The following is a 14,797-nucleotide window of genomic DNA, read 5'->3' as shown; positions in this document are numbered from 1 at the left end:
TCCCATCTCTCACCCATTAAGTCTTTTTTTTTTTTTGAGGGAGGAAGGCAGGGCAATTGGGGTTAAGTGACTTGCCCAAGGTCACACAGCTAGTAAGTGTGCCAAGTGTCTGAGGTCAAATTTAAAGTCAGGTCCTCCTGACTCCAGGGCCCATACTCTACCCACTGCACCACCTAGCTGCCCCACCCCTAACTTTTAATTGGGCAAAACCAAAATAACAAACAGATAACAAATAAGCACTTAAGATATTTTTGTTCTGCCACATTTGACCCTGCTTTCTTTCTTTGTTCTTTTCATTACCTCTTTACTTATTTTCCTTCCTTCTTTATTTCTAATTTCCTTTAAAAAAAAGTTCTCAATTTTTGTCATGTATTACTGATTTCATTTTATATCACCTTATATAAGTTTCCAGTGTTTGCTTGTTTATTTCATATTTATTATTCAGATGTCATAATACTCCATTATAATGATGTGGCATGTTTTATTTAGTCATTTTAGATTATCTCTAATTTTTATTAATACAAAGCAGTTACTAACATTTATATACAGATCTTTTTTTCTTCCTCATGGTGTTTTTGGTAGAGTCCTAGCAGTGGGTTCCATACGGTGGAATGAGTACTGGCTCAGGAGTCAGAGGACCTGGGTTTGAATCACATCTCTAAAGCTTCCTACCTGTGTGGCTTTGGGCAAGTCACTTAATCTCTCTTTAAATTGAACAGGTTAAATTAGATGACCTCTGAAGTCCCTTCAAACTGTACACCTGTGATCCTGTCATCTGTCATCAGTTTTATGACTTATTACATGTAAACATGTTACCCGTCAAAACAGTTGCACTACTTTGAAGTCCTGTCAATGATGTATTCGTGTTTCCCTGCAGCCTTGCCAACGTTAGACTTGACCATTTTTAATATTTTTTGATGTAATACTTGTAAGGTAGTATAAAGTTTCTTGATTTATACTTCTTCAGTAATTAGACTTAGAGAGTTTGAGATTTTTTCAGTTTGAAATCTTGATCAGTGATGGTTTATATTTCCTCTTTTGTTATTTTTCTATTTATTTCATGCATAGCTTTCAAAATGAAAATATTTTGGTTATAGTTCTCGTTTTTGTGATTGCAGGTGAAGGATTTGACTAAATATCTGGATCCCAGTGGACTTGGTATCATCAGTTTTGAAGATTTTTTTCGAGGGATTACAGCTATCAGCAATGGAGGTTAGTTTTAAAATTGTATTTCTAATTATCTTATGTCCCATAATATTTCTTCTGCTTCTATCACATTCTTCCATCTTTCAGGAACCATGTCTAAAGTCTCTTCTGTGGCTAAATCTCATCCCATATGCCTCCAGTCTTTCTAAGCCTTCCTTTCATACTAGCCTCAGCACCCTTCTTAACCCCCTTTAGCACTCTAGCTACTGCCAATTCCCCTATGCCCCTTTTGCAATACTTTGTCACCTCTCCATCCCTTTGAAACCTCCTAAATTTCCCAGACCTCTAGTTACCATTGGTTTCATCCCTTATTCCTTTGCCCCAGTCTTCTATCCTCATTCTGCTTTCCAGTGTGGACATTGACTCACCAATTGTCCCTCTGATTTTGTAATCTTTTATTTATTCAGAAAGCCACGATTATGCTTGATGATCATGTTCTGAAGATTTGAGTTAATCTGTTAATTATTTTATTGTACCTGTGAACCTCCTAAGGCAGGGAATCATTAGAGTATAAAAATGTTGGACGAGATAGATTATCCTCTTTTGTGTATATTTATATCACTTTGCTTAATTTCTATAGTTTATGTGGATATATGTACAGTCAGTTTAGCTGATGAGTTCAAGAATTGGGCCTGGAAGAGATCTGAGTTTGAATCCTTCCTTACTAGCTAGATGACTGGTAAACAAATAGCAGCAAAGTTGGAGGGATGACACGCCTATGGATGAGGTTCTAGATCTAGACTAACTTGAAAAAAAAGTCAAGATTTAACCTTACTTGTCTTTAAAATGGGAATAACAGTACTCACCATGTAACTCACAGAGTGGTTGTGTTGAAAGTAACTTGTAAACCGTAAAGCATAGTGCTTCCCATACCCTAGCAGCATTGAGGGCAGCATTCCAGGTGGTAAAATTAACCCCATTTAGGAATGCGTCTAGAGTGACTCAGTGATCAAAGCGTTTAGGAAAAAGGGCCAATCATTGCCATTCCTGGTCAGCCAAGGTAAGCTTGGAATAATGGAAGGGCTGTTGGATTTGGAGTCAGAGTAAATCCTCTGGAGGCTCAGCTCTGCTCCTCAGGTTCTTTATCTGTAAAATGAGGTGGTTGGACTAGATAGTCTAAAAAGTTCCTTCAGCTCTAGAGCTAAGGTTGGAGAGAGTACAGAAATGAGGGGAGCTCCAGGTCCCTTGAAAAGCTGATTTTAGGTTGGCCCATTGTTTTTCTCCATGGAAAGGTGATCGCTGTCTCCTTACACCAAGGTCAGATTTAGGAAGACTGAAGCATGGCTTATGTTTATAGAGCCAACAGATAAAAGATCTGGTTTAGAAGACTTTGTTTCTCAATTGTGTTTTTCTTAACTAGAGAGAAAATGTTTTGAAGTAGGGTATAAGTGTATTTTCAGAATTTGTGTTATGATCCTCAGGAATACAAGGGGAACCAAGAAGTCTCTTCTTTGTAAAGGTGTTCTTTAGATAAAGTTATCTTGGTGATTTTTATGGCAAACCATAAGCTATCAAGTTAGAAGAATGAATGAGCCTTTGGGTGAGGGTTTGGATTTGGATCAACTTAGAAAAAGTCAGATATTAATGAATATCAGAAAGTCTCATATAAAGGAACATCCTAACTCTAAAAATGCCAATACAAACTCAGAATTGCACATGATTTCAACTTTTTTCTACTTGATAGCATTTTATTTTTTCTAATTACATGTAAAGATTGTACAATATTTTTAAAGGAAGACCAATCATGAAAATATTTAAGTATAATATAATTCCTAGTCTTCAAAATGTTTTTCAGCCGAAATGGACTGATTTCTAAAAAAAAAATGTATGTGAAGTTCTTTATGGAAAAAAATGAAAAACTACTTAGTCTCAATAAAGTTGACTGTAGGGTGGGGAAAGGAGGGGAAAATTAGTGCAGCTGAACAGGGAAGATAGAGTTCTTTCATCTGAGGAGTTTAAAGTGCTTTGCAACCTAGCATTTTTAGCATACAGATGGTGTTTACAATATATTATTGCAACAAACAGACAAAAAATGTGATTCATTTTACATTGAACTTTAAATCAGTTTCATGAATAAAAGGCAAAAGATTTTTTTAAAAAAAAATCTAGGATTACTATAGCAACTTTTAGAAAAACAAAAATAAACCTTGAAACTCCTAGGGTTTTTATTTTTGATACTAATAGAGCTAGGAAACAAAGTGACTCTGAATATGATACCACTAAACTTGGCTCTGACAGGGCTAATCCAGTCATTTCAACAATCTTTATTAGTTTCTAATGGTGGCCTCTATTGATCTTGCATATAGTCTAAGCAATCAGATTGATTACACTACAGAAACATGTTACATATAGATTTGTTCTGTTTTTGTAGGGTAGCAGCTAACTAGTTTACTTCTAGCAGAATGGTTAGAGGAAACTTAGATATACTGTTTAAAGAGAATTCAGTTAAAAATGTAAACAATGCAGGTTGTCAGCTATTAAATCAGTGAGGTTTTTGTCACTGTTGAAAAATAATCATATTTTCAAGGTTCTCAAATAAGGAAATTATAGACTGGCTAAGATTACAACATAGATTTGAGGGGAGGTAAAATATTACAAATAATTTTAAAGGTGAGTGAGTACTTAAGTATATACTAGCTTTATACTGAGTCAGAATGTTCTGGTGTGAGAGGTCAGTAGCAATTGCTTCTGTGATTTCATCCTTGTCATGTGATCCTGAGTCTAGCTCCTAGTATTTAACTTATGTTAATAGGAATCATGTTACTAAGGAGATAATTGGGAGGTAGATTAAAGAGAAATAGCAAAAGCTATAAATGTAAAAGACCTTTCTTATAATAGTCCTTTTTACTCCTTCTCTTTCTTTCTTTCTTTTTTTGAAGCAGGAGTAGAACAGGGATTGAGTTAATACAAGAAAGCCCTAGGGTAGCTTGAAAGAATTAAAACTATCAAACAAACGTAATCCATGTAGTAACTATTAAGTTACAGTAATAATTTGGTATGTTTTAATAGAAAGAGTATAGGACGTAGTGTCCATTCTCTATTTCTTATTAGCCACAGGAGCTTGAACAGGTCATCAAAAAGAGGAGGAGAGGTGCTTTAGTGATGGCTGCCCTGGAAAGGTAGCTTGGAAAGGTAGGCTGGATCCAAATTATGGAGGGTTTTGAGGCCTGTATTTTATCCTGGAGACAATAACGGTGCCACTGGAGCTTTTTGAATAGGGGAATTACATAGTCAGACCTATGCTTCCTTAAGTGTCCCAGGTGACTACCTACCTTACCTATCCCAGGCCCCACTCTGTTTATCTTTTAGAGTTGTTATGGAGAAATGACTTTAAAATCTCTTGAATTCTGATAGTATGATTCAAATTTATTCTCACCAGATTTGGTCTAATTGAACTCAGACTTTTCTGATTGAATATAATGTAAGACCACATTTGTGACCCATTGAGAAAATTTATGAACATTTTGCCAGTGAAGTTACATGAGAAGAAGGTAGTATTGTGGAAAGAATACAGAACTTGAAAGAAGACTTTAAATCTTAGGGCAGGGGCCAATCCTAGATTGTCTTCATAAAACCAGTGGCATAAGGTTGTTGACTCATGATACCCTTTGTGTTGTGAAGTAGATTTACTATCATGCCAGTGAGTGTAGGCAGTGAATGTAGTGCCACTGAGCATAGTGTAGGTGAATGGAATGGTAGTGGGAGAATGCTACATATAGAGGGCAGATGAAGCGGAGGATTCCTGTCTTGTATGTGCGTGTTTCCAACAGTGTTCCAACATGATTTATAGAAAATAGAAAGCAGTTGCCATGCTACTTGTTGTCTTTTAATTTCTTCTATTAAATAATTAGTGACAAATGGGCAGTCAACATGAGGGGAAAAATGAAAATAGCCTATTCATTTTAAGGAGAGATTAAGTGACTTGCCCAAAGCCACACAGGTAGGAAGCTTTAGAGATGTGATTCAAACCCAAGTCCTCTGACTCCTGAGCCAGTACTCATTCCACCGTATGGAACCCACTGCTAGGACTCTACCAAAAAAACCATGAGGAAGAAAAAAAGATCTGCATATAAATGTTAATAACTGCTTTGTATTAATAAAAATTAGAGATAATCTAAAATGACTAAATAAAACATGCCACATCATTATAATGGAGTATTATGACATCTGAATGATAAATATGAAATAAACAAGCAAACACTGGAAACTTATATAAGGTGATATAAAATGAAATCAGTAATACATGACAAAAATTGAGAACTTTTTTTTAAAGGAAATTAGAAATAAAGAAGGAAGGAAAATAAGTAAAGAGGTAATGAAAAGAACAAAGAAAGAAAGCAGGGTCAAATGTGGCAGAACAAAAATATCTTAAGTGCTTATTTGTTATCTGTTTGTTATTTTGGTTTTGCCCAATTAAAAGTTAGGGGTGGGGCAGCTAGGTGGTGCAGTGGGTAGAGTATGGGCCCTGGAGTCAGGAGGACCTGACTTTAAATTTGACCTCAGACACTTGGCACACTTACTAGCTGTGTGACCTTGGGCAAGTCACTTAACCCCAATTGCCCTGCCTTCCTCCCTCAAAAAAAAAAAAAGACTTAATGGGTGAGAGATGGGAAGGGAGACAGAAGGAGGGAGAGAATTTGGAACTGAAAAAAAAGTCTCTGTGCTTTAAAAAAATTAAAAAACAAAGAAAGGGAAATGATCATCTATTCCAATCCTCTCATTTTGCAGATGTGGAAACTGATCTGGAGAAAGAAAGTAATTTGGCCAATGCAACACAATCATCTCCAGAAATTAGATCAAAACCTGGGTTTCCTGATTCTTGGTCCAGTTCCTTAAATTGTGCCGTTTAGATTAAGATACAGACTTTCTTCTTCAGAACAATGATACATTTATATTTTTAAAAGTACTTTTCTACCTTGTATAGTTTATTTATCTCAACATCAATAGGTTCTAGGAACATAAAACTTCTTTGCATCTCAGTTTTACATTTTGGTCACAAGTCTGGCATTTTCTTTGGTTAAGATATAATCAATTTTTATGAACAGGCAGTTTTTAAAAGAAAAAATATAAGCTGTCAACAAATTTATGAAAAAATTCTCCAAATAACAAAGAGTAAGGGAAATTCAAATTAAAACAACTTTAAGTTTTACCTCATTCCTATTTAATCATGAAAGAAGGAAATAGTCAATGTTGGTAGAGTTGTGGCATTGTGGAACTGTGAATTAGTTGGTCAAACCATTCTGGGGGAAAAATTAGTATTATTTTTTTTCAAAGATAAACTAAAAATTTATTGGAAACTAAATAAACTAATCCTAAAGAATGAGTGGGCCAAAAAAAAACCAAATCATAGAAACAATTAATAACTTCAGTCAAGAGAATGACAATGATGAGACAACATACCACAACTGATGGGATGCAGCAAAAGCAGCTCTTAGGGGAAGTTTTTTCTTTCTTTCTTTCTTTTGTTTTCTTTTTTTTTATTTTTTAAATTTATTTATTTAGCATATTTAGTTTTCAGCATTGATTTTCACAAGAGTTTGAATTACAAATTTTCTCCCCATTTCTACCCTCCCCCCCACTCCAAAATGACGTATATTCTGGTTGCCCTGTTCCCCAGTCAGCGCTCCCTTCTGTCACCCCACTCCCCTTCCATACCCTTTTCCCTTCCTTTCTTGTAGGGCAAGATAAATTTCTACGCCCCATTGCCTGTGTATCTTATTTTCTAGTTGCATGCAAAAACTTTTTTTTTGTTTTTGAACATTCGTTTTTAAAACTTTGAGTTCCAAATTCTCTCCCGTCTTCCCTTCCCACCCAGCCTCCCTAAGAAGTCAGGCAATTCAACATAGGCCACATGTGTATCATTATATATAACCCTTCCACAATACTCATGTTGTGAAAGACTAACTATATTTTGTTCCTTCCCAACCCATCCCCCTTTATTGAGTTTTCTCCCTTGACCCTGTCCCCTTTCCAAAGTGTTTTTGATTACCTCCACCCCCATCAGCCCTCACCTCCATCATCCCCCCCCCTTTTTTTATCTTCTTCCCTCTTCTTTCATGTGGGGTAAGATACCCAATTGAGTATGTATGGTATTCCCTCCTCAGGCCAAATTTGATGAGAGCAAGGTTCACTCATTCTCCCCTCACCTGCCCTCTCCCCTCCTCCCACAGAACTGCTTGCTCTTGCCACCTTTATGCGAGATAATCCACCCCATTCTATCTCTCCCTATCTCCCTCTCTCAATATATTCCTCTCTCATCCCTTAATTTGATTTTATTTCTTTTAGATGTCTTCCCTTCATCTTCAACTCACCCTGTGTCCTCTCTCTCTCTCTCTCTCTCTCTCTATTTATATATATATATATATATATACATATATATATATATACACACACACACATACATACACATTAACTTATATATATATATATATATATATACATATACATACATATATATGCATATTCCCTTCAGCTACCCTAATACTGAGGTCTCCTGAATCATACACATCATCTTTCCATGTAGGAATGTAAACAAAACAGTTCAACTTTAGTAAGTCCCTTGCAATTTCTTTTTCTTGTTCTTTTTCTTGATTACCTTTTCATGCTTCTCTTGATTCTTGTGTTTGAAAGTCAAATTTTCTATTCAGCTCTGGTCTTTTCACTGAGAAAGCTTGAAAGTCCTCTATTTTGTTGAAAGTCCATATTTTGCCTTGGAGCATGATACTCAGTTTTGCTGGGTAGGTGATTCTAGGTTTTAATCCTAGCTCCATTGACCTCCAGAATATCGTATTCCAAGCCCTTCGATCTCTTAATGTAGAAGCTGCCAGATCTTTGGTTATTCTGATTGTGTTTCCACAATACTCAAATTGTTTCTTTCTGGCTGCTTGCAGTATTTTCTCCTTGATCTGGGAGCTCTGGAATTTGGCGACAATATTCCTAGGAGATTTCTTTTTGGGATCTATTTGAGGAGGCGATCGATGGATTCTTTCAATTTCTATTTTGCCCTGTGGCTCTAGAATATCAGGACAGTTCTCCTTGATAATTTCTTGAAAGATGATGTCTAGGCTATTTTTTTGATCATGGCTTTTAGGTAGTCCAATAATTTTTAAATTATCTCTCCTGGATCTATTCTCCAGGTCAGTGTTTTTTCCAAGGAGATATTTCACATTGTCTTCCATTTTTTCATTCCTTTGGTTGTTTTATAATATCTTGATTTCTCATCAAGTCACTAGCTTCCACTTGCTCCAGTCTCATTTTTAAGGTAGTATTTTCTTCAGTGGTCTTTTGGACCTCCTTTTCCATTTGGCTAATTCTGCCTTTCAAGGCATTCTTCTCCTCATTGGCTTTTTGGAGCTCTTTTGCCATTTGAGTTAATCTATTTTTTAAGGTGTTGTTTTCATCAGTGTATTTTTCAGTATTTTTTTGGGTCCCCTTTAGCAAGTCATTGACTTGTTTGTCATGGTTTTCTTGCATCCTTCTCATTTCTCTTTCCAATTTTTCCTCTACCCCTCTAACTTGCTTTTCCAAATCCTTTTTGAGCTCTTCCATGGCCTGGGACCAGTTCATGTTTTTCTTGGAGGCTTTTGGTGCAGGCTCTTGCATTTTGTTGACTTCTTCTGGCTGTATGTTTTGGTCTTCTTTGTCACCAAAGAAAGAATCCAAAGTCTGAGACTGAATCTGGGTGTCTTTTCGCTGCCTGGCCATATTCCCAACCAACTAACTTGACCCTTGAGTTTTTCAGCGGGGTATGAATGCTTGTAGACTAAAGAGTTCTATGTTCCATGTTTGGGGGGGATGCGCCAGCTCTGCCACACCAGCACTCCTCCTTCCTCAAGAACCCCCAACCCGGACTGGGCTTAGATCTTCCGCAGGCTCTTCACTCCTGCTCTGATCTGCCACTTAATTCCTCCCACCAGGTGGGCCTGGGGCCAGAAGCAACTGTAGCTGTAGCTGCCCCACTTCCACTGCCTTGGGGGTGGTGGCCGAACCTCGAACTCCTTCCACTCCCGCAGCTTTTCCCACTAAACTTCTGTGTTGTCTTTGGTGTTTGTGGGTTGAGAAGTCTGGTAACTCCCGCAGCTCACTGATTCAGGGTGCTAAGGTCCGCTCCACCCGGCTCCTGGTCTGGTTGGGGTCTGGTTGGTCCGCACCGCTCACGCTGGGCTCTGCTCCGCTCCACTCCCAGCTCCCAGCTCCGTGTGGGATAGACCTCACCCAGAGATCATCCAGGGTGTCCTGGGCTGGAGCCTTGCTTCCCTCTGCTGTTTTGTGGGTTCTGCAATTCTAGAATTGGTTCAGAGCCATTTTTTATAGGTTTTTGGAGGGACTCAGCGGGGAGCTTACGCTAGTCCCTGCTTTCTAGCTGCCATCTTGGTTCCGCCCCCTGTGCTTCTTAGGGCAAATTAGTATTATTTGAGAAAAGTTACTAAACTGTTTATACCCTTTGACCTGGTGATCCCACTACTTGATGCATACCCCAAGAAGGTCAAAGACAGAAAAAGGTCAATATGTATGAAAATATTCGTAATAACCATTTGTGGCAACAACAAAAAAATGGATAAAAGTGTGTGTCTGTTGATTGGTGAATGGCTGAATGAATTGTGGCATATGAATGGAGTGGAATATTATTGTAACATACAAATTACTGATCAATTCAGAGAAATATGAGATTTGTATGAACCGTATAGGAGTATAAGAGTGTATAAGAGTGCAGAAAGCAAAACTAAGGGAACACTATACAAAATAATGTAAATGGTATAGATAAAAACAATGCTAAAATATGTCAGAATTCAGATTAAATATTGGTTCTTCTGTCCGCAGAAAGTTGGTGAATTACAGGTGTTAGATGCATTTGCTGTGATGTTGTCTTTCACATAGCTGTTTTTCTTACTAAAGATTTCAATGGAAAGGTGATTTATTGGGAAGTAACAATAATATGAAAACCAAAAGCATCAATGAAGCATTTTCTTTTTAAAAAGTAACTCTAATTTTTATGACTTTATTTGATATTTGCTATGTCTGGTATCTACTAGCTTACTTCTTGAAGAAAATAATCATAATATACAGATATGAGGCTTCTGAATAATGTACTAGCCTCTGGCTCTTTGATTTCTTAATCTTGAACCATGTTTTCTTTTCTTAATAATGTTTTATTTTGCCCCCTAATTACATGTAAAAACAATTTTAACAGGTGTTTAAAAAAATTTGAGTTCCAAATTCTCTCTATCCTCCTCTTTCCCCTGCCCAGATGGTAAGCAATTAGATATAGGGTGTACATGTGCAACCATGTGAAAATTTCCATATTAGTTATTTTGTGGAAGAAAACAGGCAGGAAGCAAGCATGTATGCTTTGGTCTGCATTTAGACTCCATCAGTTCTTTCTCTGGAGGTGGATAGCATTTTTCATCATGAGTCCTTTTGGATTGTCTTGGATCATTGTATTGTTGAGAATACCTAAGTCATTCACAGTTATTCATCATACAGTATTGCTGTTACTGTGTACAAAAATGTTCTCCTGATTCTGCTCACTTAACTTCAGTTTGTGGTAAGTCTTTCCAGGTTTTTCTGAAACAATTCTGCTTGTCATTTTTTATAGCACAGTAGTATTGCATTACAATCATATAACACAACTTCTTCAGCCATTTCCCCAATTGACGGGCACCCCCTCAATGTCCAGTTCTTTGCTACCAAAAAAAAGAGCTGCTATAAATATTTTTGTACACATAGGTCCTTCCTTCCACTCCTTACCCCCTCCCCTTTTAAAAATCTCTTTGGGATATTGACCTAGTAGTGGTATTGCTGGGTCAAAGGGTATGCATAGTTTTGTAATGCTTTGAGCATATTAAATCATATTTTCTAACTTTTTAAGTTCATCCTCTTCTGTGACCATCTTTGCTTTGAAGTCCCCAAATATGAATGTACGTGCTAACTTGTTTTTACAGAATTCTTTTCATAGAATTTCTTTGCTTCTTAAATCTTCACAATAGATGCTTAGTATATAAGCTGAACCACTTTTTCCATTAATGGTCCCCTTGTTCATGCTTACCATGACCACTGTAAGAGATGATTACCAAGATTCCCATGAAATAATGTTTCTTGCCACTAATTTTTCAAATTTATTTTTTAAATTCTGAACTTAAACACTAGAAAAAGAAATATTTTCTTACATACAACAGAATACAAAAGAGGATTCTTTATGAAACTGTGAAACTCCTATTTCATACTGCTTCCTTTAAAAAATGTGTGTATATGTACATGTACATATATAGTTGATATGCTTGCTTTATACACATACATAATTCTATTTTCAAAACTATAATGTTTATCTGTACTTCCTTCTGTCCTATATACTTAACAGTGTTACAATGACTCTCTTTTTGGGGGTGAAGCATTACTATATTGCTATTGTTAACCCAATCTTTCTCCATCACCAAAATTAACCTAGGGAAAGAAAAAAGCCCTTGAAACAAATAATTATGGTGAAGAAAAACAAATCCTCATAGTAGCCATTATAAAAATATATGTCTCAGCATCTTGTGTCCGTCACTGCTTTGCCAGGAGGTAGGTAATATCCTTCATAATAAGTCCACTGGAGATATGATTTGGATATTTCTTAATTCATAATTCTTAAGTCTTTTTCAGTAAGTCATTAAACAATAAATATGTATTAAATGTCTACTGTGTGCTAGGTACTGTGGTACTATGTTAAGTGCTAGCACATAGTTGTTTAAAGTTGTTTTTCTTTACAGTGTTATTGTCCTTATATAGATAGTTCTTCTGGTTCTGCTCACTTTGCTGTGCATCAGTTCATACTACCCAAGATTCTCTGAAATTATCTCTTTATCATTTCTTAAGCTATAATAATATTTAAGTATAGTCATTCATTGTCTAAGAGGCAATACAAGGTACTCACATAGGTTCTAGTTCTTGTCTTTTCTTATTCTAATTTCTTTACTTCTCTCCCAACTGCCATCCTAATTCTCCTTTCAGGGTCAGGAAGTTTGTTTCTCTTGCTATCATGTCCTTCCCAGTCATATCCTCCTTTAACCACCCCAATTCCTTCCTCTTAGCTTGGCTCGCTGTTGAAATTGACGTATTTGTACATCAAAGGGTTTGTGTATGGCTTTGTGGGTTCAACCCTCTTGTCCATTTCAGGTAAGAGTTAAGTTCATCTAATATCTACTCCATCTCTTTCCTTCATGTTTATGTAATCTTCTCATGTATTCACTTATGAGAAATTGCAATTCCCTCCCCCCCCCCTTCTTTCTGTACTAGTGTATTCTTTCTTTTATCCTCCTTTCTCTTTCCCCTCGTCAGACATTCAGAACAGAACTGACCACTACCTCATGGAATTTGGCCCTTTGGATCTTTAAGTTTCTTGATGCTGGACCTTCAGAACCCTTTCTGGTGTCTCACGAAAGAATTTTAGGGATTTCTGAGCTCCTGGGCCTGGGCTATCTGGATCTGAGTATTTGTCTATACTGTGCTGTTTGCTTTCTGGGGCTCTCAGGGTCCCTACCCTGGGGCTTTCTCAGACCCCTCGTCTCTTGCTACACATCCTTTTTTGGTCTCATTGGGACCCCTTTGCTTGAGGAACCCTCCTTCCCATGGTCTGAAGACATCTCTGTGACTTTTTATGCAGTTTTGTGGTGGAAGACTTTTCTTAACTGTCGTTTCTCATTAGATTTGTTTGTCATTACTTGATTTGATGTGAACTTCATAGTTTTTTCTTGAGTAAGTATGTGGGAGCTGCACAGCCTGCCTCCTGGTTAGGCAGCCATCTTCACTAAAAGTTCCTCTTTTCTTCCTTGGCACCTACTGAAACAATTCTGCCTACTCCTTTTCTCCCCTTTCCAAGGAGCACCTATGAGCCATTCTTCCATTTAGCTACAACTGCTTTTCTGGTTTCATTTATAGTGAAGGTGTCCATTATAGTTATGATTTAATTCTTCTTGTAAAGTATCAACTTATTAGTTGTTGGACAAAGATTTCACATTTAGAACACTAGTAGTTAAATGTTCATAGATAGTCTAAAAACTTATTTTTAGTACTTGTTTCTTTTCTTAACAATCCAAATGATTACTATGTAAACAAAAGATGACCACGTAGGCCCATGTATTTGTATTTTTATCAATTTCAGGGTTATGTAAGGTTAATGGGGAGTAAGATCTTCCCTGCCCATCAATAGGTCTCATGCGGAGCCCATTAAGGGAAGCTTGCTTGCTTGTAGGAAGCCTTACACACCTTTTGTTAATTTCTAATTAGGCACTGAGCCTAAAGAGTATATATTCTGAGAGGTGAGCTTTTGCTTTGGGAGCTCACTTATGAGAAAGATGTTGTGATTCTCTGGTCAAGGCTGTGAGTGGCCATATATTCAGAGGTCCCTGACTCCTCAGAGGTAAAGGTTCTTTCGATTCAGTGGTGGATGTAAAGCTTTGATTCAGGCAGTAGAGTCCTCTCTGTTGGTCTTTATTTCTCTTTTGTATTTTATGTGATTAAAAAAGAAAGATTGTTGACCCCTATCTGTCCTTAGTAAAGCAGATAAAATAACCTGTACTAGCAGCCATTCTGGGTATACCAGTGTGGTTGCTGTTACAGGTTGGCATGCCCAAAGAATTCCTAACTTAGTGGCCAACACATTGGTAATGCTTCTCTTTCTGGGAGACTGTTCCCCAGACAACAGTTTTTATTGATAGTATAGTCAAGACCTTTTCATCTCATTGGTACTACGTCTTGTCTTTGTATCTTCAGTTTTTATCACAATGGCTTGTATATAGTAGGTACTTAACATATGTTTGTCAAATTGATCAAAGTTTGTTCTGTATTGATAGTCTTCAATAACCCAGGTATCTCTGTGTTTTGATGAGATATTTGATTAGGAAATACAAGTATCATCCCAAAAGACATATGCTTAACTGAAGCTACTAAAAGCTATCTCCTTTTTCCTATAGATCCTGAGAGCCAGGTGTATGACATTCGATATGTCCAGGAAGATTCCCATGCCTGCCCTGATGAGTTTGATGACTTTGTTACTTATGAGGCAAGTATCATGAAAAAAAATCAGGGGCCTGTGGTAGGAGGCCTATTTAATACAGTCTGGCACATAATAAAGTGGTTGTTGAAATGAGTTCAGTGTTAAGTAAGGACTTTGATTCAGTTAATGAAACAGACCCAACCACAAAGAGTGTTTTAATTTATTTGTTTGTTTTAAATTTGGTTTAACAAAAGAGTTTGATTTTTCATTTGAACGTTAATTGTTTTGGTATATAGTATAGGGAAATTTTGTATTGCTGGGGTGATAGTTACATGTTTTGAAGTTGCCATAATGTTTCTTGACTCTTTTACCAGAGGTGCCTCTGTGTCTTTTATCAGACACTGATTAAGTACCTAGCATGTGGAAGGTCCTTTGCAGATCCTTGGAGAGGCATAAATATCTCTTCCTTACATGAGGGAATGTAGTCTAGTATCTGAATTGCTGGGCTTGGAATCAAGAAAGCTCAGATTCAAATCCCACCTCTTGACAGTAGCAATGGGGACAAGGTCAATTAATCGTAGAGCCAGACAAGTCGATTGACCAGCCCCCAAGGTAGAA

The 14,797-nt window shown here is 37.0% G+C and overlaps 1 protein-coding gene across 3 annotated transcripts in view; it reads left to right on the top strand.

Moving 5' to 3' along the window:
* The window catches only part of RAB11FIP3 (RAB11 family interacting protein 3), a 158,468-nt gene that overhangs the window by 54,896 nt on the left and 88,775 nt on the right, over window positions 1–14,797 (top strand). For all 3 annotated transcript variants that reach the window (XM_036738398.1, XM_036738397.1, XM_036738395.1), the window contains exons 2-3: window positions 1,119–1,212; window positions 14,157–14,245. In XM_036738398.1, coding sequence (XP_036594293.1) covers window positions 1,119–1,212; window positions 14,157–14,245 — 183 coding nt within the window. The remainder of the gene's footprint in view (window positions 1–1,118; window positions 1,213–14,156; window positions 14,246–14,797) is intronic.

The sequence above is a fragment of the Trichosurus vulpecula genome, chromosome 9 (assembly GCF_011100635.1).
Source record: "Trichosurus vulpecula isolate mTriVul1 chromosome 9, mTriVul1.pri, whole genome shotgun sequence".
NCBI lineage: Eukaryota > Metazoa > Chordata > Mammalia > Diprotodontia > Phalangeridae > Trichosurus > Trichosurus vulpecula.
Note: the sequence above shows the minus strand (reverse complement) of the source record. Positions and strands in the feature narration are given on the sequence as shown.